This window comes from Diceros bicornis, chromosome 21 (assembly GCF_020826845.1).
Source record: "Diceros bicornis minor isolate mBicDic1 chromosome 21, mDicBic1.mat.cur, whole genome shotgun sequence".
Lineage (NCBI taxonomy): Eukaryota > Metazoa > Chordata > Mammalia > Perissodactyla > Rhinocerotidae > Diceros > Diceros bicornis.
The window spans coordinates 13,645,277-13,668,678 of record NC_080760.1 but is presented as its reverse complement, the minus strand read 5'-3'; the positions used below and the strand labels follow the sequence as shown (position 1 = coordinate 13,668,678).

At 34.3% G+C, this 23,402-nt stretch overlaps 1 protein-coding gene across 4 annotated transcripts in view; it reads left to right on the top strand.

Moving 5' to 3' along the window:
• RAD54B (RAD54 homolog B) overlaps positions 1-23,402 on the top strand; it is a 97,856-nt gene that overhangs the window by 35,362 nt on the left and 39,092 nt on the right. For 2 of the 4 annotated variants that reach the window (XM_058564614.1, XM_058564613.1), the window contains exon 4: positions 20,230-20,424. In XM_058564614.1, the coding sequence (XP_058420597.1) occupies positions 20,230-20,424 (195 nt within the window). Of the gene's footprint in view, positions 1-3,431; positions 3,535-3,573; positions 3,575-20,229; positions 20,425-21,065; positions 22,474-23,402 lie in introns of those variants that run through there. The other 2 variants (XM_058564616.1, XM_058564615.1) reach the window with 2 other exon arrangements.

Below are 23,402 nucleotides of genomic sequence, written 5' to 3'. Positions count from 1 at the left end.
TTATGAATTGTCACTGTCTACACTCATAGAATATTAATTGAGCTAAAAACCTAAATCAATAATTAAGCAAACTTATTAATGGCATGCTTGTATATATTAAGACAGTTTAAATTATTTTTCTAACATATTCAAAATAAAAAAGATAAACACAAGTAAAGAAGTTCATGCCTAATTAAGGATTCAGATTACTTAAAAAAATTAAAAGTTTTTGTTGTTTTTATTCATTAATGGTCTAGTTTCACTTTGATCTTGGGTTATACAGGAAAGGGTAAGCTCTCCCATACTGTTTTGCAAGGATATCAAACTATGAATTTTAATATATCAATAAGAGCAACTGGGTTCTTATAGGGTTAGAAACAGTTTTTTGGTTAAATTTGTGCTTTACATAACTACTTGCCTGGAAATCTTCAATACTATTATCTTACTACTAATTCAAATTTTAACCCTGGCAAAAGATGAAAATGGCAGCTACATTCTTCTGAACCATTTAGGGTAGTTTAAACAAATTGCAAACTCCTTGTTAACTGAGGGACCTTTCAAACAAAGCTTTACAATATGCTTTCCTATTGGTGGAAGAGGCATTACACAAGCAGAATTATTGACTACCTGCGAAATCCCTTTGAAGTTAGGAGAGAAACGGGAAAAAAACCTTTTTAGCCAAACATATTTTTTTTTTTTGATAATTTACTAGGATAATATTTTTGAGCCCAACTTCTTACCATATACTGCTTATTTCTAGTTGATAGCAGAATAAAAAATATCACCAGTGGGACATGGGTACACAGTGTATTAATCCATGGGGGTCACTGCTTAAAATGTGTACTGTGGTGACAAATGATTAAATCGTAATATGCTGGATGTCCAAAAAAACTCCACAGTAAAACTTTTGTACTGTGCTATTTATTAAAAGATTTTCCCTCTTCAAATCATAAAGAACAGTGACTTTTGCAGTGCAGTTATAAAACTACCTTTTGGATATTATAGACTTTTATAATTTGAAAACTACACATAGGAACTGTAGTTTTACTAAGTTTTATATTTTAAAAATACAGTGAATATAGATGAGAAATAATATATAATATACAAGTACCTGTTTACTTTTTAACCATTTGTGTGTATATCTATACACACACACGCACACACACATACATATGTAGAACATACACACAGTCAATCTTTTTGGGACACCAATGTTTCTCTGATAAAATGAGTTAATTGATTTATATATTTCTATATCTACTATTTAAACACTAACTATTTTTCAGATTTAAAAGGGAAGAATATCAGAAATATGCCACTTAAATGCTTACTTATGTTAGTGTGTCTGCACTGCCACTTTATCTATCTTAGCTTTTTCATTTAATATATTTATATATTTAATGTACTTATTTGATTGACATCATCTTGAATCTTAGTTATCTCTGAAATTGATAATTAGTCTATAATCTTAATTATGCTTCTATATAGAGATGCCTGTTAATCTCAGCAAACTTTCCATTCTTAATAAGCAAAATATTACTGCTTATATTATTTAACGTATTTAACAATATACACCTGTGTTTTAAGGTGTGTCTACAACTCACATTGATTTATGTCTTTATTTTTATTTCTCTCTACTATCAGATTATATTTTGTGTTTTTGTAACCTATTTGATCCTCCAAGTTCATATGCATAAATTTTAGAAGTCCTTTTCTGTTTATCATTTTTGTGACCTTCTCTAAAACATTTTTTTACTTTGTTATGCCTTATTTGTAATGTTTTAACTAAAATGGAATAGAATATTCCAGAAATAAGGCATATTTTTAATTTACATGGGAGTATAATGTCTGTGTTTAATTGTGAGTCTTATACTCTATTATATATACTGATTTGGAATAGTAATTATGTAGATTTTTAAAAACTTAATTTTCATCTGTAGTTTTAACCTTTTCCCATTCCAGGTTTTAGAGGTGTTAATAAAAGCAAATCTTACTAATTTGAATTACATTTATAATCCATTGTTTTGCTTTTGAAAATCATAAAATGAAAAAAAAAGACAATGAAAATGAAGGAATTTATATAATCTACAAATAGATTTTTCATTACATAGTATATAATTATTTCATTTGTATCAGTTGGACAAATATGTGTTATTTCTGGCAATTTATTGCCATTAGTGACATATGGAGAGTTGCAGTTTTTTTCCTAATGTTCTATTTGAACTTGTTCCAGCATTTTAATCATCCAATATAGTAGAATATAGTCCTCTGTTACCTATTTATCATTTGTAAAATGTTCTCTAAATAATGTCAAGTATAGCATATTTCCATTAATGTTCCAATAATCTCTTTCCCCTCTATAACTTTTATTTTTAAGTTAGATAGAAGCATAAATTAAAAAAAAAAAACCTCAAGAAACAAGATTGTATATTCTTAATTAACAGCATCATGTTATACATGAAATTATTTTAAAAAAACCAGTGGAATTTTAAGGTACATTGTGTTTATATGTTATAACAAATTTTATTATGTCAAAGTTTAAATTATGCTACAACTGAAGTTGCTTCTAATAGGAATGCACATTTTATGAAAATTACGTGTAAATTTAATAAACTTTCAATACATTGTTTAGGGGCCATTTAAAAACATTGCATTAAAAAACTATTTCATCTCTTTAATCATTCAGCATATGGTGAGCACCCACTAGGTTCCAAGTGTAGTCTTATGCCAGGTGCTGGGGATACAGTGGTGGATATAAACCCTTGCCGTTGTGAACTTTACATGACCAGTGGTTGAAAGACTCAAAGAGCAACTTGAGTCGTGTGGTTTAGGATAGGTAAAGGGGAAACACCATTGCATTTAAAATTGCATAGTTAGGATAACCCCCTGATAGTCGGGCATACCCAAAGCCATACAAAATCTTGATTTTTTTTTTTTTTGGACAAATAACAGAAATCAATACCTCCTGTAGATGGCCTTGCACTGTCCTCCTAGAAGTCATGGGCCTTGGTGATTTTTAGATCAATCCAGGAGAGCAGAAGCAGGAGGTCTAGGGCTAAGGTGTGGTAGCAAGGCTTAGAATGCATTCAATGACCCTTTACACCATTTAAGAACCTCAGGCTTGTAGGGACAATTGGTGTCTCTTTGAGAGAGTTAAGAATACCTTTTCTTTTCTATTTCCCTCATTGGCCTTCTGTAGTATTTGTAATTTCCTGTCCTTTTAACAGCCCAGTTTTAAAGTTAAGAATGGGAGAGAGCTATATGTATATATTATTAAAATCCCAACCCTAGTCACTTTATTATTCTGAGGGTTAAAATATTTTTTGTTTCATAATTTTCTTTATAGCTTTAACGTTTGATAGTTTAGTGTATATTAAATATGAAATTATGCTATAAATATACTGTTGTCTTCATGTGATTTATATTTTATAATGCTTTTTTGTGTGCTGTAGTGCAAACTTGGATGAGGAAGCACAGACTGGTACAAGTTCACTTCAGGTAATGTTGGATCACCGTCCAGTTGCTATTACAGTGGAGGTGAAGCAAGAAGAAGACGTTAAGCCCCCTCCTCCACTGGTTTTAAATTCTCGTCAGAGTGATACTTTAGAGCAAAGAGAAGAACATGAATTAGTACATGTTATGGAAAGATCTTTGTCACCGTCACTTTCCTCTGTTGATATGAGAATGACATCGTCTCCGTCTTCTATCCCAAGGAGAGATGATTTTTTTCAGCATGAGAGTGGAGAACACTTTAGGTCACAATTAGGGTATGATCCTCAGATTCTGCAAATGCTGAAAGAGGAGCATCAGATAATTTTAGAAAATCAAAAAAATTTTGGATTATATGTTCAGGAGAAGAGGGACGGATTGAAAAGAAGGCAGCAGCTAGAGGAAGAGCTGCTAAGAGCAAAAATTGAAGTGGAGAAGCTGAAAGCAATTCGCTTACGGCATGATCTGCCTGAATATAATAGTCTCTAAAATTTTTTTTCAGTCTTGCAATTTGATAATTTTAATTTTGGGCAAATTACTTTCATTTCGGAATATCCTAAAGCAGAATACATATTCTTAAAAAATGTTGTTTATCTCTATTATGAAAAAACCTTTTTTGACACAATTTTCTAATTTTTTAATTTTGTTTTGAAATATCTTGATTGGCATGGTTATATATTTTTGTCTTCACCCAATTTTTTTTCTAACTTTAATTATTGGCCTTACAAAAAATGTTTTATTTTGATCGTTAAAATATAACATAAATAAATACATATACAAACGTACATATTCTTTCAAAGTTTTGAGTCTTCAACATTTTTAATTAGAGCTTTGAAAGCTGTAGTTCAAGGTTTTTAAGTTGGTCTGATTTAGAAGCAATACTAGCCCAATAGAAGCTCGTCTTTATGACATTGATTTTTATGCTTTCATTTTTCGAAGGAGTAAGTCCTAGGATTTTAGAGACAGAAGGTATTTGGAGAACACTGTCCTGCCTCTTCAATTTAGAGGTAATGAAACTGAGGTCCAGGGAGAACTCAGTGACTGACTTGATGTAACATAGCTATTTATGGCAGAGCCAGGACCAGCACTCAGTTTTTATTTCTCTGTAATTTTTCCCCCTGCTATTCCACAGAGGTAAAAATTCATTAAAATATCCTACATGTTAAAAAATCAGAAGCATTTATTTCATTAAAATTTCTTTTAAAGATTGGTGGGCTATGAAATCAGGGGAATTGATCGATTACCCCCACCTCCTTCCCTTTTTTGTCCAGCAAAATAAAATATTCTATTGGAGCTATTATATATTTTAGTTGTAAGATTTAATATGTCTTAATTCATTTTAGATGTTTTATTCTGAAAAAGATTTCTTTCACAGTAAAAATCCCAGTAAAAACTTTAATGAACAAAATTAAAATTTTACTTAGAGTAAAAATAACAAAAAAATCATGTGTATAATTTATGATATAATCTATATAATCTTTTATGTTTTTTGTAAATATTAGTATTTTAGTATTTGTGGAAATAAAACCTCGATTCTTAAAGCACACATATTAAATTTATGTTAAATCTTGATATGTATATTACTTAAGGATTTCTATTTTTGCTGGAGCTTTGTTGAGGAAGAATTTTTAAGCTAAGTTTTAGAAGGGGGTTGGTCGAATTCCAGCAGGTTAGGGGAGAAAGGATGTTCAAGTCCGAGTGAGCAGCGTGAAAACAGGCATAGAGAATGGGGAAGAGTGCATCAGAGTGTGCAAGCACAAATACAGTGCTGAGCCAGGTGATTTTAAGTGAGTGTAGAGAGGGCCAGTTAGGGCTGTGATAACCTGGACTAGGACATCTCCCTTGACTAAATGGGGAAGCTACTGTTTAGCTCCAGCAGAATTTTTACATGCAAGAATAAGCCAGAAATCTGCATTTTTATGTGAAATTTTCCAATTTTAAAGTGTTTGCAAATAATTCCAAACATTTTAAAAACACTACATGGACAAAACATGTGAGTGGGCCTTCCCGCTTGTGGCCTGTGGAGTAGAGCAGTGGCTCACTAACAGTAGATGCTGATCAGCAGCATCAGCGTCACTTGAGAACTTGTGAGACATGTAAATCCATTCCTTTTGAATCAGAAACTCTGGGGGCGGAGTCCAGGAATCGGCTTTAATAAGCTCTCTAGAGGTTCTGATGCAAGCTAAAGTTTGAGAACCACTGGAGTAGAGTATTTTGGAACCTAGTGTGGTGCCTAAATCATACTAGATTCTCAGAAAATTTTGTTGAATAGAAGAGTGGGTGAAGGTGAATTGAGGGATATCAATTTGGAAGTTGGTTGGTGCCAGATTATGGATTACAGTAAATGCTATTTTTAAGAAATTGAACTTGAATGTACAATGGGAAGCCATGGAAGGCTATTGTTAGGTGGATATGATTAGAGCTCTGATTTAGTGTTATAATAGCAGTATTTCAGGGTGGGCATTGTAGTGAGGGGAAATTAACTCTGAAATTTAGGTTATGGCTATAGAAATTGAACAAAATTAAATGGACTTTATGGTACTATTTTAGCTTGTTGATAGCTTAATTTTATTGGCATTTTATGTCTGCTATTAGAGTTAAATATTTTATTATAAAAATCCCTTGAATGTATAATGTGATATATCCTTTTGACAATTTCTTTAATTTGTGTTGTGACTTTTCCTTGGTCTAATGAATCTTATAATTCTCATTTGAGATAATGTTTTTCAATATATTTCTAGTAAATACATCTTTACAGTAGCAAGTTGTAACTTTTTGAAATTATTGAAAGCAAATTACCATACCAAATGTAATTCATATTACAATCCTAGCATGGTACTACTCAGAATTGATAATGAACATTCAATTTGAATGTTGACTGTCAGCCAAATCAGAGTTTTCCAAAGTGCATTATTTGGAATATTAATTCTGTGAGATGTTTCTAGGAAAGAGTTCTGTGTTTAAAAAAATGCAACGTCTTTTTTGGTTGTTAGGTTCTAAAATCAGTGTAGAAGATAAAAATGTATATACAAAATTGCTGTTGAAAATTCTTTTGCTGCCCATAAAATAGTGTAAACAGGGGCCAGCCCGGTGGCATAGTGGTTAAGTTCATGTACTCGGCTTCAGCGGCCCTGGGGTTCACAGGTTCAAATCCCAGGCGTGGACCTATGCACCACTTGTCAAGCCATGCTGTGGTGGCGTCCCATGTAAAGTAGAGGAAGATGGGCATGGATGTTAGCCCAGGGCTGGTCTTCCTCAGCAAAAATAGGAAGATTGGCAAAAGATGTTAGCTCAGGGCTAATCTTCCTCACCAAAAAAAAATGACAAAAAGTGTAAATAATAGTCTCCTACAGACATATTTTTCTCCAGCGTTGTTAAGATTGTTGTTTCTTTGGTTGTGTTGGGTGACAAATTTGTTAGCATTTAGGGATTGAATGGAATAAAAAACCTTATTTATACACTTTATTTTTAACACCAGAATTACACTCATTGCAGTGAGTTTACTGCAGCAGTTTTTGAGTAAATCTTGTTTAATTTCAATTTGCAGAAATTTAAATGCTCCATTTCTATTGCTCCACCTCCCCACCCATGCAACTATAATTAACGTAGTATAATGTATGAGAATTCCTGTATAAAGAAAACTTTACTTATTTGACCATTGAACTCTTTTTGGAGGCTGTTTATTATTATCTTGCAGAGTATCTTAGGGAGATTCTGAGCTAAAGCTTTTTTCTTTTTCTTTTTCTTTTCTTTTCTTTTTTTTGTGAGGAACGTCAGCCCTGAGCTAACATCCATGGCAATCCTCCTCTTTTTGCTGAGGAAGACTGGCCTTGAGCTAACATCTATTGCCAATCCGCCTCCTTTTTTTCCCCAAAGCCCCAGGAGATAGTTGTATGTCAGTTGCACATCCTTCTAGTCGCTGTATGTGGGTCGCGGCCTCAGCATGGCCCGAGAAGCGGTGCGTGGGTGCGCGCCCGGGATCCGAACCCAGGCTGCCAGTAGTGGAGCACGTGCACTTAACCGCTAAGCCACAGGCCGGCCCCCTTTTTTCCTTTTTGGTATTGAGACTTTTTTGAATTTTTGACTACTTACCAACTTACATTAGCAGTTTTTGCTGAGGACAAATTTCATTAAGGGAAATGTAATGGGATGAATTCTGTTAATACCAATGGAATGCAGCTGAAGCTACAGACATCCTGCTGTAGAGAACTCTTGGGTGCCATGAGCTCTACCTATGAAATGTAATGCTGGGAAAACATAGGAAAGAGTGATTTTATTTTTAAAATGTAGACTTGATTCTGTAGAAATATATTAAATTTGAGAAATATACTAAATCAACAGATTATTTCATCCAATATATTAGTAATTTAGATAGTGAATAGGTTATTTTTGCCACCTTCCTGTCTTTTCTTATCCATATGAACTTAAATGGGTACATTGTTATTTTTACAACTTATGATTTTCTAAACTAGTTATGATTTATAATGGCATCATGAAAAAGTTAATGAAGCTCTTTCATATCTAACAAATGCCAGATATCTTAAAATATTCAAATTAAGTACTTTTTTTTTGTATAATGAGACATCAACTTGGTGTTATTTCATTTTTGAAAGAGTTACTCTACCCTGTTGCATCTTTGCTTATATGAAAATGTTTAAAATATGAATTATTTTCCACGTGCCTTCTCTTAATGTCAAATTTTAAATAGACGTTTAAATAATTTAGAGTGTGATAAATTATAAGTGGTATGTACTGTAGTTGATGGTGGTTAAATGCTTTATTAATACATGTTCTTTTAAATACAATGTAATACATTGTACTGATTTGTGTACTCTTTTTGTGTGTCATAAGACAAAGAATGCAGTGCTAAAGAGGTAAAATTTTTTGGTGAGGCATAATTCAAGTAAATTTCTTTAGATGATTGTGTTATAATAGATGCCTAATGTACCCTGTCTGAATATCATAATATATTTTTTTCAAGTGTTAAGATCCACAAATTCTCAAAATCAATTAAATATTTGCTAGAGAGTTTGATTGTAAATACTTAAAAATAGTTAGATGAAATATGATTGCAGTACTTAAATATAAAATAGCAAATTCTTAAAATATGCATCCTAATTAAACATTAACAGTCATGCTAAATCTTTATATGATTTTGAGAAATTGGTTCAATATATTTTTATATCTAAAATTGTTTGATTTAAATGAATAGCTGTAATTTGAATTTATATTATTTATTTTTAGTTTTTAATTGCTTTGTAAATAGTGGAAAACAAAGTAAATAAATAAATAAAAATAAAAATACCACCCAAGTCAGTCCAAAGAATTTAAACTAAAATGAATACATTATTAGACTTACACTTTGTTAGTAGATCATTTGTGTTTTATAATTATGTGTGAATTCACCTTTGTTACAAAGATTAAGAAACCCCTCCAAACATAAAGAAAAAGTTGAAAGAATTTTATGGTAACCATTCATATGCCTACCACCTAAATTCTGTAATTACTTTTGCTATATTTGCTTTATCACATATTTATCCATCTATCCATCCATCAATTCGTTTTCTTAAAGAAAACTATTATTTAGAACAAATTGCAGAATTAGTTAGAATACTTTACCCCTAAATACTTCAGCATGAGTTTTATGAACTGGAGTTCAGTATTTATTTGTGTGTGTGTGGTTTTTTAGGTAATATTTGCAAATAGTGAAATGCACAAATCTTAAACATACCATTTGATGAGTTTTGACAAATGACTACACTTGTGTTGCTTGAACCACTATCAAGATTTAGAACGTTATCGTCACCCCAGAAAGTCCTTTCCTGCCCCTTCCTAATCAGTCCCCTGGCACCTCAGGCAACCACTGTTCTAAGTTTAAAAAAAATCGTAGATTAGTTTTGCCTGTTCTGAAACTTAATATAATTGGAATCATACAGTATGTACCCTTTGTTTCTGTTTTCTTTCACCCATCTTAACGTTTTTAATATTCATTCATTCTCTTATCACTAGTTCATTGCTTTTTGTTGCTGAGTAGTATTCCATTGTATAAATATACCATGGTTGGTTTATCCATTATCTTTTGATGGACTTTGGGGCTATTTCCAGATATTGGCTATTATGTATAAAGATTCTGTGAATATTCTTGTATAAATTTGTTGTGGACATAATGCTGGATTAGGAAAGATATACATTTAACTTTTTAAGAAACTGCTAGACCTTTTTCCAAAGTGATTGTGCTATTTTACACTTCCATCAACAGTGTATGGGTTTTTTTTTTTTTTTAAATAAAGTTGTACATGTTCAATGATTGGAATGTCAGACTTGAAATTGATGAATAACTTTTCTGATTTTTAGATGAATTCAAAATGCTGGGCAGGGGCCGGCCCCGTGGCGTAGCGGTTAAGTGCGCACCTCGGCTACTGGTGGCCCAGGTTCAGATCCCAGGTGCGCCCCGATGCACCACTTCTCCAGCCATGCTGAGGCCGGCGTCCCACATACAGCAACTAGAAGGATGTGCAACTATGACATACAACTATCTACTGGGGCTTTGGGGGGGAAAAAAAAAAGGAGGAGGATTGGCAACAGATGTTAGCTCAGAGCCGGCCTTCCTCAGCAAAAAAGAGGAGGATTCAGCAGGATGTTAGCTCAAGGCTGATCTTCCTCACACACACACAAAAAAAACAAAATGCTGGGCAGATAGTTTAGATATCTGGGAGTATTGTAGTTTTAATGATTATTTTTTCTATTTTAACACTGCATTTATGCTCTGGCATGAGATATTGAGAAATATGGTGAAATGTATAGTTCTGCCGTGCTCATAAAGTATCATCTGAAAATGATTTGTAATGCAAAGAAATATCTTCATTTTATACATAATGTTACTTGTACTTAGTTGACATTCAATTTCTCTTATTAGATAAAGAAAACTATGGATGATTACCAGTTCAAAGGAATTTGTATATTAATGTTTGTATATTTTTTAGTGTAATAAAAACTGTTTCAAATATTAAATTTATATTGCAGTTATATGTTAATGCATGAGACATTTTAAATTTCATTTGCTCCATTGAAAACAATATGTGTATTTAGAATTGTTAAAAGAAAAAAAAGAATATTAAAGGCTTGGGTTTATGAAATGTATAATTAAGCCATCCGACCTTAGAGTGACTCACTTAAGATTCATTCATTAAAATGATAATGTTCACTATTAATATTAATATGACATTATCACTCTTTCTCTTTTATCAAAGCATGGTTTTAAGCATTTTTACCTTGTGAATCTTGCTGATGGACATTCAAGTCTTTTGTCTATGCAGATTACTTTTGGTATTGATTGGAAACTACATTACAGGGTCAAGGAGGAAATAGGTCAGAACCAAGTTTAGAAATAAAATTACAGTTAGAGCAGAATTGTTAGGGATCGTTAGTCTGTGATTTAGCAAGTTAGTCAATATTTTATGTATCCAAAATGGTCTAGATATAGGAGATTATGTTCCATATATGTTTAATTCCAAATTATCTTCTACTTTTTGGAATTACTCACCCTCTCCCTTCCCTCCCCTAAGGCCTACATTTAAAGTGGGACTAAATGGGAAAGGGACAAGGGCAAGATGATGATGAAGGTAGTTAACATTTAGAAGGCACCTACTACATGGCAGGTACTGTTGTAAGCATTTTACATATATTAGTCAATCTGGTGCTCACAAGTCTGTGTGGTAGGAATTCGTATTACATTCATTTACGGATTCATAAACTGGCGCAGAGGCATAAGTAACTTGTCCAGAGTCACATAGCTGCTAAGTGACAGATTCAAGATTCAGATCCAGCCAGTCTGGCTCCATAGGACATGCTTTTGTCCTCCTCCTGCTGTTCTGCAAAAGAAAGGGTATATCTAAGTCGGAGAATCTTATGGCATTTCAAAGTAAATTATAAGTAATTTCTGAATTCTCAGAATTTAATTATTGTCTTTTGTTCTACTCAGCTTTTTTTGGGGGGTTGAGGGGAGGGTCTTAGAAATAACAGTCACTCTTGTAGGCCCTGGGAATAAATACAACAGGATATTGGACTCGAGGATATGTTTCCCAGCCATTTTGATGAAGACATTCTTTTTACCCCTGCTTTATAGCAATCCTGAGAAATTACATTTTTCTCTTGGATAACCTAGTAAAAAATAGGAACAGATTTTAAAACTACAGAAAGATATTGTCAGTCTTTCATTCAGTGCACAGTGACTTCTACTGGTAGAAATAATGCAAAAAGAAAACTAATTAAAATTGCATGCTACAAAAATTGTTGGAGTTCAAAAACTGATCAAAGCACGTCTTTTTTGTTAATGTTAAAAACCTCAAAACTGGGAAAAATCAAGGTTGGTAAAACAACAAAAATAATCAACACATGACAACTACCAATTTATCTAAAAACTGATACATTTTTTTGACTAAAAACTGGTGGAATAATACAATCTTGATAATATTTAGATATGCAAAATTTGACTTAGCAAAACTGCATTTGGTAGGAATTATGGTTATAAAAGAAAACTCATGTTGGCAAAAGCTATAATCAGTAAGATACGATACATAAAAAAGTGACTGATGAATCACATCTTTGTTATAAAGTTTACTTGGAAAATAATCAATCCTGAAGGTAAAAGTTCATTAAAATGAAAATAAAAGTGGACAATAATGGAGATGTTCAAAGTTAATTTCTAAAGTTACTTTCTCAATGAAAATTAATTTTAAGATAATTCTATTTAATTACATATTTTTATAAACATGAAGTCAAAATGTACCTGGAATCAAAATGGCAGTTTTGAAAAGTACTGCTTGTTCTGGGAATATGGTGATAAACAAAATCAAAACAGACCCTCCTGTCAGGATTTTATAGTTTAGTGCAGAAGGCTGGCGTTAAATAATCTGTCACATAATTAATTGCTGAGATAATAAGGCAACTTGATCTAGTTTGACAGTGAGGGAAATTTAAACTGTACAGAAGGGTAAGTAGAAGTTAATTTAGATAAGCATGTTGGAGGAAGAGACGTAGAAGGCTCTTTGGCAGGAAGTAGCATGTGTTCAAGACCATTAAGACTAATGGATTTTAAGCAAGAGGGATACATGATCAGATTTACATTTAAAAATAGATAAATATAGTAAATATGGAAGATGCTTTTAGGGAATAAAGGTGGCAAGAGAAGATCCTGGTAGACCTGTTGGGAAGATCCTACAATAGTACAGTAGTCCAGGTCAGAAATGGTGATTTGAAAAGAGTGGAAGCAGTGGAGAAGGCAAATATTACACAGCTTTGAGAACATGCAGGGGGTAGAATCATCTGGATTTTGTGGTTGATTGGCTGTGGAACTGAGAGTGAAGCGTATCAAGGATGATTTCCCATTTTTTTTGCTTGAATAGGGTGGTGGTACTTTCACTGAGAAATAGGAAAATGGAAGGAGGAGCAATTTTTGAAGAGAAGATAAATGGACATGATGAGTTTGAGAAATTTATGAGACAGTCACGTGGACTGGTCTGGGAGACAGTTGGATATAGATCTAGAGTCATGATCTGGGCTAGAGAAGAAAAAATAAGTACAGGGACGGTATTGAAGCCATGGCCGTAGATGAGCTAATTTAAGGAGAAGGGGTACACAGTGAGAAGAGAAGAGGGCCTAGAACTCAGGGCTGAAGAACTCTAATAAATAAAAGTTAAACTAAGAAGTAAGAACTGGCAAAGATGTTTAAGAAGCAGCAACCAAAGGAGTAAGAGGAAAATTTGAAGTGTATTAGAAAAGCTATAAAAATAAAGTTCAGTATTTGAAGGAGGAAGTGGTCAACATTGTCCAATGCTTTTGAGAAGTTTGATGAGGACTGAAAAATATCCTGTAGATCTATTGACAAAGAGCTCCTTAGTGGCCTTTAACAAGGACAGCTTTGGGGGAGGACTGGACTGGCAGCCAGACTGGAGTGGTTGAGAGTGACTGTGTATTTGAAGAAATGGAGCGAGTGAGTGGGGTGTTCAGGTGCTTGAAGTGGAAACAATAGGGAGAGAACTCGTTCTGGTATTAAAAATTCTGTTTTTATGCATGTGTTCTAGTTTATCCCTGAACATAACACATCACAGAATAATTTTGACTTTATTTTTCCATGCTGTGGCCCTTTCTGTGATTCACTGTGGGGAAAGGTGTTTAACAAGTAGTAAGTCAAGAGTGACCTTGTTAAGAGCCCTTTATTGCCTCTAAAATAATGCACTAATTCTCCCTCCACTTCACTGTAACTCCACTTTAGTAAGTTTCTTTTATTAAAAAAAAAAAAGAATGAACTTGTTTGGCCCTTTTACTAAAACAATGATTTATTGAGTTGTAGTGTTTAATAATTTCTAGCTTATTTCAACCTGGCACATTTTAATCTACATGTTGCCAAAATGTATTGTTTTCCCTTTTTTAGAGTACCTTATATTAAGGAAGATATAAATGGATTCTTGATTCTTTTTTTATTTGCCATTTACATATTAAAATTAGTAGTGTTTTATATTTTTCTTTAATTTTGACATAATTTCTTACTAATTCAAGTTCTCTTTAATGCCTATTTTCTGCTTACAGACTTCATTGAAATTTTGCAATAAGTAGTAGATAAGAGTTTGGGTTTAGATCTACATATTGGGTAGTCTGTAAGTTGTTGAGTGAATGAATGTTGAGGGTTTTCAGATCAGATAAATTTGGTTTAAAGAAATGAGAATCATTTATTTTAGGTACATCCTTTAAGTGTAATGTGACAGTGGAGTCAAGCAAAGAGGAAATGTAAATATATAAAAAAGTGTTACCACTAATAATGAAATTCAAATTACAACATTAGTGCCATTTCCCTCTATTAAACTGGTAAAGATGAATGTTCACACAAAATTATGTACATGAATGTTCATAGCAACTTGATTTGTGATATTTAAGAGCTAGAAACACCTCAACTGTCTTTCAATATCTATACAATAATAAGGAGCAAACTATTGATATAGGCAACAACTTGAATGAATCTCAACGACATTATGCTGAGTGGGAGAAACTTGAAAGGTTGTGTAGTATACTGTATGATTTGCAATAAGACAAAACTATATTAATGGAAAACAGATCAGTAATTGCTTTTGTAATTGTAATTGGTTTTGGATAGGGTGAGGGTGTGACTAAAGGAATAGCATGAAGAGAGTCTTTTGGGGTGGTGGGACTACTCTATATCCTTATTGTAGTGGTGATGAAATGAATCTATACATGTATTAAAATTCTTAGAAATGTATACCAAGAGAAAAAGTCAATTTTACTGTATGATAAATTTTTTTTATTGAGGTCATAATAGTTTATAATGTTGTGAAATTTCAGTTGTACATTATTATTTGTCAGTCACCATATAAATGCACCCCTTCACCCCTTGTGCCCACTGCCCAACCCCCTTCCCCCTGGTAACCATTAAAACTTTCTGTCCATGTGTTAGTTTATCTTCCACATATGAGTGAAATGATGCGGTGTTTGTCTTTCTCTGACTGGCTTATTTTGCTTAACACAATACCCTAAAGTCCATCCATGTTGTTGTGAATGGAACGATTTTGTCTTTTTTTAATGGCTAATATTCCATTGTATATATATACACCACATCTTCTTTATCCAATCATCAATTGATGGGCACTTGGGTTGCTTCCACTTCTTGGCTATGGTAAATAATGCTGCAATGAACATAGGGGTGCATAAATCTCTTTGAATTGTTGATTTCAAGTTCTTTGGATAAATACTCAGTAGTGGGATAGCTGGGTCATATGGTATTTCTATTTTTAATTTTTGGAGAAATCTTCATACTGTTTTCCATAGAGTCTGCACCAGTTTGCATTCCCACCAGCAGTGAATGAGTGTTCCCTTTTCTCCACAACCTCGCCAGCATTTGTTATTTTTTGTCTTGGTGACCGTATGATAATTTTAACAATAAAAAATAAATATAATTAGAGAAAAATTGGTAAAGATGATATATTGTGCTGATATATGTGTAGTGAAGTGGACACTTTCTTGATCGGTAGGACTGTCATTGGTGATATCATTTTGCAGATATTAAACATCATTTTACTTTTTTGTTTAATGGCGTGGGAAACATTCAAAATAATATATGAAAAGAGGAGAATAAAAAACTATACACCATATTTCTTCATATTTTAGAAGCATATTTTCCCCCAAAGAAGTATACAAAAAGACCCTTTGTCCATACACCCTCATTGTGGGAGGAAGACCAGGAAACGGGGGCCACTGCATTTAAGTCCTCTGCCTGCTTGGCTCCTGCTCAGGATGACAGCAGCCTGAGTCCTTTCAGGGGCTGGTTCAAGCTCATTGGGCCATGCATTCTGGACACAGCTGACTCAGGAACATATATTTTCTCAGAAAAAAACCTTGGCAGTTCTGAGGATAATTTATTCTTTGAAGATAGTCAAGAGTCATTTTCTAAATTTATGACTGCCAGTGATGAACATGAGTTATCTGAATTCTAGTAGTGACAATGGATTTTCAGGCTTTTGGGAGATTGGTTAACCTGGCCTGATGATGTACACATTTTCTTTTTCTTGTGGACGTATGTTTTCTTTGGTAAATACGTTACAGTGGAATGGCTGGTTATGGTAGGTGTATGTTTAACTTTTTATAAGAGTTTGCCAAACTGTTTTCCAAAGTGATTGTACTGTTTTACATTCCTTCCAGCAGTGTGCAATATTTCCAGCTTCTTTACATGTTTTTTTTTCCCTAGATATAATTGACTCTTCATCTTTGTCAACGCTTGGTATGGTCAGTTTTTTTGATTTTAGTCAATTTAGTGGATATGTGGTGTTATTTCATGTTTTTAAACAGCTTTTTTGAGCTGTAATTCACATATGATATAATTCACCCATATAAAGTATATAATTCATGATTTTTAGTATTTCCACAGTTATGTGCAGCTATCACCACAGTCAGTTTTAGAACATTTTCAGCACCTCTAAAAGAAACCCTGTACTCTTCAGCTTTCACCAGCCCCCCCAGCCCCCCCCCCCAGCCCCCGCCTTCCCCACCCTCACTTCTCAGCTCTAAGCAACCACTAATCTACTTTCTGTCTCCATCGATTTTCCTGTTCTGGACATTTCATATGAATGGAATCGTATGATATGTAGTCTTTTGTGACTGGCTTCTTTCACTGAATGTAATGTTTTCAAGGTTCATGCATGTTGTAGCATGTATCAGTACTTTATTCCTTTTAATGGCTGAATAATATATTCCATTGTAGGGCAGAACCACATTTTGTTTATCCATCTGTCAGCTGAATGGACATTTGGGTTGTTTCTACCTTTGGGCTATCGTGAATAATCCTACTCTAAACATTCATGTACAAGTTTTTGTGTGGACATGTATTTTCATTTCCCTTGGGCATATACTTAGGAGTGGAATGCTGAGTCATATAGTAACTCTATTTAATCTTTGAAGATTTGCAAGGCTGTTTTCCGTAGTGGCTGCACCATTTTACATTCCCACCAGCAGTGTATGAGGATTCCTATTCCTCCACATCTATACCACACTTGTTATTATCTGACTTTTTGATTCTAATCATCGTAGTGGATGTGAAGTGTATTGTGTTGTGTTTTTAGTTTGCATTTCCCAGATGACTAATGATGTTAAACATCTATTTATGTGCTTATTGCATGCCTATTTGTATATGTTCTTTTCTGAATTATATTTTCTGAATTAAATGGGCAAATCTTTTGCCCATTTTCTATTGATTTGTTTGTTGTCTTATTTTTGAGCCATAAGAATTTTTTATATATTCTGGATTCAAGTCCTTTGTCTTAAATATGTGTTGTGAATATTATTATCCTCTTGTGGCTTACCTTTTTTTTTTCCTAATGGTATCTTTCAAAAAGCAAAATTTTAAAATTCTGATAAAATTCAATTTATAATTTTTTTTTGAGGAAGATTAGCCCAGAGCTAACATCTGTTGCCAATCCTCCTCTTTTTTGCTGAGGAAGATTGGCCCTGGGCTAACATCCATGTCCATCTTCCTCTACTTTATATGGGACGCCGCCACAGCATGGCTTGATAAGTGGTGCGTAGGTCTGGGCCCAGGATTTGAACCTGCGAACCCCTGGCCAGTGAAGTGGAGCGTGTGAACTTAACTGCTGTGCCATAGGGCCAGCCCTTAATTTTTGTTTCTTATATTTTCAGCATTTGTATTGTGTCTAAGAAACCTTTGCCTACTTCAAGGTTACAAATATTTTCTTCTATGTTTTCTTGTACAAATTTGAGGTTTTAGGTTTTACAGTTAGTTCTATGATGCATTTTGAGTTAAATTTTGTATATGGGGGAGTTAATGGTTGATGTTCATCTTTTTCCATGTGGATATCCAGTTGATTCAGCAATATATGTTGAAAAGACTTTCTTTTTCCCCATTGTATTTGCTTCACTAGTTTTGTTGAAAATCAGTTTGCCATGTGTGTGTGAGTATATTCCTGCTTATTATTCTCTGTGTTGTTAAAAAGAACTTTGTTGTTTTTTAAAAATTGCTTTGGGGCCGGCCCTGTGGCGTAGGGGTTAAGTGCGCACGCTCCCCTGCTGGCGGTCCGGTTCGGATGCCGGGCGCGCACTGACTCACCGCTTGTGAGGCCATGTTGTGGCGGCGTCCCACATAAGGTGGAGGAAGATGGGCACAGATGTTAGCTCAGGGCCGGTCTTCCTCAGCAAAAAGAGGAGGATTGGCAGATGTTAGCTCAGGGCTGATCTTCCTCACGCGCACACACACACAAAATAAATAAATAAATAAAAATTGCTTTGGTTATTCTAGGTTCTTTTCATTTTCATATAAATTTTAGAATCAACTTGTCAGTTTCTAGCAAAAGCATCCTGGGATTTGATTGTTATTGTATTGAATATAGAAATCATTTTGGGGAGAATTGCTATCTTAAAATTGGAATCGCCTATCCTTCAAATAGGAGCTTTGCTTATTTAGATTTTTGTTAATTTCTTTCAGCACAGCTTTAGTTTTCAGTGTAAAGATCTTAGATGCCTTTTATTAGATATTTTCCTGAGTATTTCACGTGTGTTTTTTTGGAACTACTGTGAAATGACTTTTTAATATTTTATTTTCCAATTATTTCTTGCTAGTCTATACAAATACAATTGATTTTTACATCTGAATCCTGCATCCTGTGACTTTGCTAAATATGTTTTATTAATTCTAGTCATTAGTTTGTAGGTTTCCTGGGGATTTCTATGTAATAAATCTTATTATCTGCACACAGGCACAGTTCTACTTCTTCCTTTCTGATCTTGATGCTTTTTGTCGTTATTGCCTTATTGCAATGGCTAGGACTTCCAGGACAATGTTGAATAGAAGTGGTGAAAGTCGGCATCTTTGTCTTATTCCTGATCTCAGGGTCTTTCTTTTTTCTTTTCCTATTTAAATAGATGGTATAGTTTAAAAGGTAAAGTAGTTATTTGGTTTTTGTTTTGTAAATTGTATTGTTTTGATAGTTACCTGGGGTCCAGTGTGTAGTTGGTAAAAGACATGGTGAAGGGCTCTTCAGTAATGAGGGAATGAGATTTTGCTATTTTCAGCTAGAGTAGCTTTTATCTAGCCCTTGAAAATATAGCCTACAAGTTAGGTGAGAAGCAGGAGCTAGGACTCAGTATGCGGGTGGTCTGTATTTCTCATGGGGGTGCTGCTGTTTTAACTATAACGGTCAAGGGGAAAAGAGGAAGTAAGACAGGGCTGGCGAGATTTTGTCTGTAAGTGTCGAGTATACTTTGAATTCATAGATAAGTTAGAGTGTTTTTGCTTCAAAACACTAAAAGATACCATTATTTAGAATATCATGTACATGCCTTTCAACCTATTCTGGTGTTATTCTTTGTTTTGTTTTATTTTGTATTTTTTAAGTTGAAGTATAATTAACATGCAATAAAGTGTATGGCTCTTAAAAGATCAGTAATGGTTTTTGTTAACTGTATATACCCATATAACTACCACGCAGAACAAGTTCTTCTCTCCTGTCCCTTTCCAGTCACTCCTCCTGCTCCAGAGGCAGAAACCACCATCTATCTGGTCTCTGTCACCATAGACTGGTTTTCCTGTTGCTGGGGAATTTTTTGTGATAGGCTTTTTGGATATGTTTTTATAAGGTGATACTGGAAATGTTTTCGAGAAAAGTACAAACTTTTGTAAGAAGAAACTTTATTTTCTGTTCATGTACTACTGAATTCTCAGAATCAGTGGCCCAACCTGGTTACTCCCTAACTAGGAGATAAAAGTATTTTAATGAAATTTAGTCTGATACCTACTTTGCTGTGTTACATTTGTTCTTATTTGAAAAAGAATACAAAGTTTTCTTTTAGAGAACTCTGTGATCTTATTTTTCTTTTCCTGACTTGTCATGTCACTGTTAATTAAATCAGTTGTTTGTTCAAAACCTGTGATTTTAGATATTTTTCCATGGATGTTGAAATTTTATCTTTAATTCCTAGAGTTTTAAAATGTTGGCAGTGCTTTTCATGTTATTCTACTTCAACTGAGTTTATATGACTTCGGGATGATAAGAAATTTACATTCATGGTACTCATGGTAATACTAGTACCTGACATTTGAATTTCTCAGTTTATACAATGCTAATATGAGTATGATCAAATAGTCTTTCATACTTCTCAATACAATCTAATTTTCTTGTGCTTTTATTTTTGTTTGACTGTACTAAATATTAATAATCTGTTTTTTATTTTATGTTTTTATTCTAGTTCATTCAGCTCCTAAGGAAATAACAGTGTCTAAGGGACAAGAAGAGGAACCTGCTAGCCTAGTTAAATATTTCAGTGTTGTTTGGTGTAAAGCTTCAAAGAAAAAACACAAAAAGTGGGAAGGTGATGCTATTCTTATTGTAAAAGGAAAGTCATTTACATTAAAGAATTTGGACGGCAAAGACATTGGAAGAGGTATTGTGATATTAACTGATGTTTATTATTTGGCCTAAAATTAGTATATATCTCTGGTTACATAATTGAAATATAATTGGGTTCTGTAAAAGTATAGAATAAAATGTTCTTTAATTGACTTTCATGTCTAAATTATCTCATAAACATAAAATTATCCGAGGCTGGCCCAGGGGCATAGTGGTTAAGTTCACGAGCTCCACTTTGGCGGCCTGGGGTTTGCAGGTTTGGAGCCTGGGCGCGGACCTATGCATTGCTCATCGAGCCATGCTGTGGTGGCATCCCATATACAAAATAGAGGAAGGTGGGCACAGATGTTAGCTCAGAGCTAATCTTCCTCAGCAAAAAAAAAAAAAAGAGAAAAATTGGCAATTGATGTTAGCTCAGGGCCGATCTACCTCACAAAAAAAAACAAACATAAAATTATCTCAGATAGTCAGTCTGACAGTCTTATATATACTAGCTTAGTGAGACGAATCTCATTCCATGGTTTTATCATCTCCAGAAACGTAATGGTCAGACGGGTATATACAGTAATTTTGGCATTTTTTGAGATTAAGCAGTTTGTCTTGGTGTGCTTTTTCATCTTTTTTCTTTTGCAGAATGCCAAGTGATTAAAAGTTAACAAGGTGTTGATATCAGGAGTGGAATGATATTTAACGTCAATGATACCCAATAAAGATTGGAAAAAAGCAAGGAGATAATGAATGGCTAGGCATGACCTAGATTAGTACATCTGGATTGGAGGTTACCATTATTTCCACTATAAAATGTTGCCAGCATGATTTGTACAAGTTAGCCCACAAATTCAGAATGTATAACACCAACCGTGGTTTTTTTTGCAGTGTCTTTTATTGTTCAATTTTGAGTGTGGCCCATAATTCTAAAATCTGTTCTACATGTTCATTCATTTGAAAGTATCATAGTTTATAGTTTTCAGTAACTGTTATGCCAGGAATTATACTAGGAGTAAACATTCATACATGGATATAGTTTATAGTTTAGTAGGGACAGGGCAATGCAGCTGATAAAGAGGAAGTGCTAAGATAATTGTTTCACTGGGAATTTTTGCTAAGGGCAGTAGGAGCATGGGAGGACCATTTAAGTCTGCCTAGAAGACAAGGGGAAAGCTTCACAGGAATTACTGTTTAAGGGAATATTTGAAGAATAAATAGTTTTATAGGGTATGAGGAAGTGGCATATGCAAGAGAGAACAGCATGTGCAAAGGCACAAAGGCAGGAGGGAACTAAAACTACTTCAGTGTTTTAGGCATGTAGTGGGTGAGGGCAGTGAGGCTGAATGGAATTATCTGCAATAGATTTTTTTATTATAAAAATATTGAGCAACTACTTTATATACAGTATCATGCTCAGTGTTTAGAGGGATTAAGAAGAGAGGCATCACTATGGATCAAAGTGAAATGAGACTTCTAAAGATGCCTCCAAATTAAGTTTATTCTTATCTCTCATTTCCATATAAAACTGAGATTAACAGCAATTGGATTCTATATGAAGATAAAACTATAATCTTCATTAATGTGGAGAGGTTAAGATTACTGTTGAAGTGAGATAGTTTAGGGAATGGAGCCATGGGTCTTTGGCATTTAGGAACACCAGCTAAGGAACTTCTTCCTTTATCAGAGCATTAAAATTAAAAAGGGCTCCATCATAAATAATTTGACTACATATTAGTTACCAGTTTGCACAGATTGTAAATTTTAGCCCAGTTTTAATAGGGCAAGTTGTAGCAATTTCCAACTGGTTTAAAAAGGTCACATTTTCTTTTCTCCTTTTTTTTTTTTGTGAAGAAGATTGGCCCTGAGCTAACATCTGCCAATCCTCCTCTTTGTTGCTGAGGAAGACTGGCCCTGGGCTAATATCCGTGCCCATCTTCCTCCACTTTATATGGGACGCCGCCACAGCATGGCTTGCCAAGTGGTGCGTCAGTGCGCGCCTGGGATCCGAACCTGCGAACCCCGGGCCGCCACAGCAGAGCGCACGCACCTAACTGCTTGCGCCACCAGGCCAGCCCCAGGTCACAGTTTCTAAAATGTGAGTCTCTTTCTTTCTTTATTAATTATTTTTTTTTTGGTGAGCAAGATTGGCCATGAGCTAACATCCATTGCCAATCTTCCTCTTTTTGTTCAAGAAGATTGGCCCTGAGCTAACATTTGTGCCCCTCTTCCCCTATTTTGTATATGGGATGCCACCACAGCATGGCTTGATAAGTGGTGCGTATGTGTGTGCCTGGGATCCGAACCTGCAAACCCCAGGCCACCGAAGCGGAACACACGAACTTAACCACCACGCCACTGGGCCAGCCCCTATTTTTTATGTTTTAGAGACTTAAATAGGTTTATGGTTTATCGTACACACAGTTCTTGCACCCCGTAATGGCACAATAACCATACACGTACTGTAGACAGGCATAGAAGTCTAAAATTCTATCTCTCTGTCTGGTTCATGAGCTCATTTTGAGCAGACTGTGATGACTTATTCATATTTATATTCCATCAGCATCTCGCACATGGCAACACTTCATAAATGTCCACTGAATTAATAATAATTCAAACAAGCTTGATATTATCAAGTATCCCACTTTCTGTTGAACAGCTGGAGCTTGGACTATCAGTGGCCTCTCGTCACCGCTGTTTGCGCTTTGTGTCCCGTGTGGAGCAGTACGGTGCTGGCTGTGCTGGCGGTTGCTTTTATTGCTAGTTCTCCTTCACATTTCCAGTTGTTTCTAAGTGGAAATAGACATGCCGTAGTGTATCTCTAGTTTGTTCACAAGAAAGGAGGATCCACATAACCTACCAAACTCTTTTCTTGGCTTGATTTTCTACAGAGAGAGACGGTAAAACTAAGAGTACAATAGGCTATGTTTTCAATAATTAAAAAAAGCCTTGCTTTCTCTAAAACTTGGCTAATTTTTATAGTAATATTATCACTTATTCTGATTTTTTAGTGTTTTTTTGTTTTTG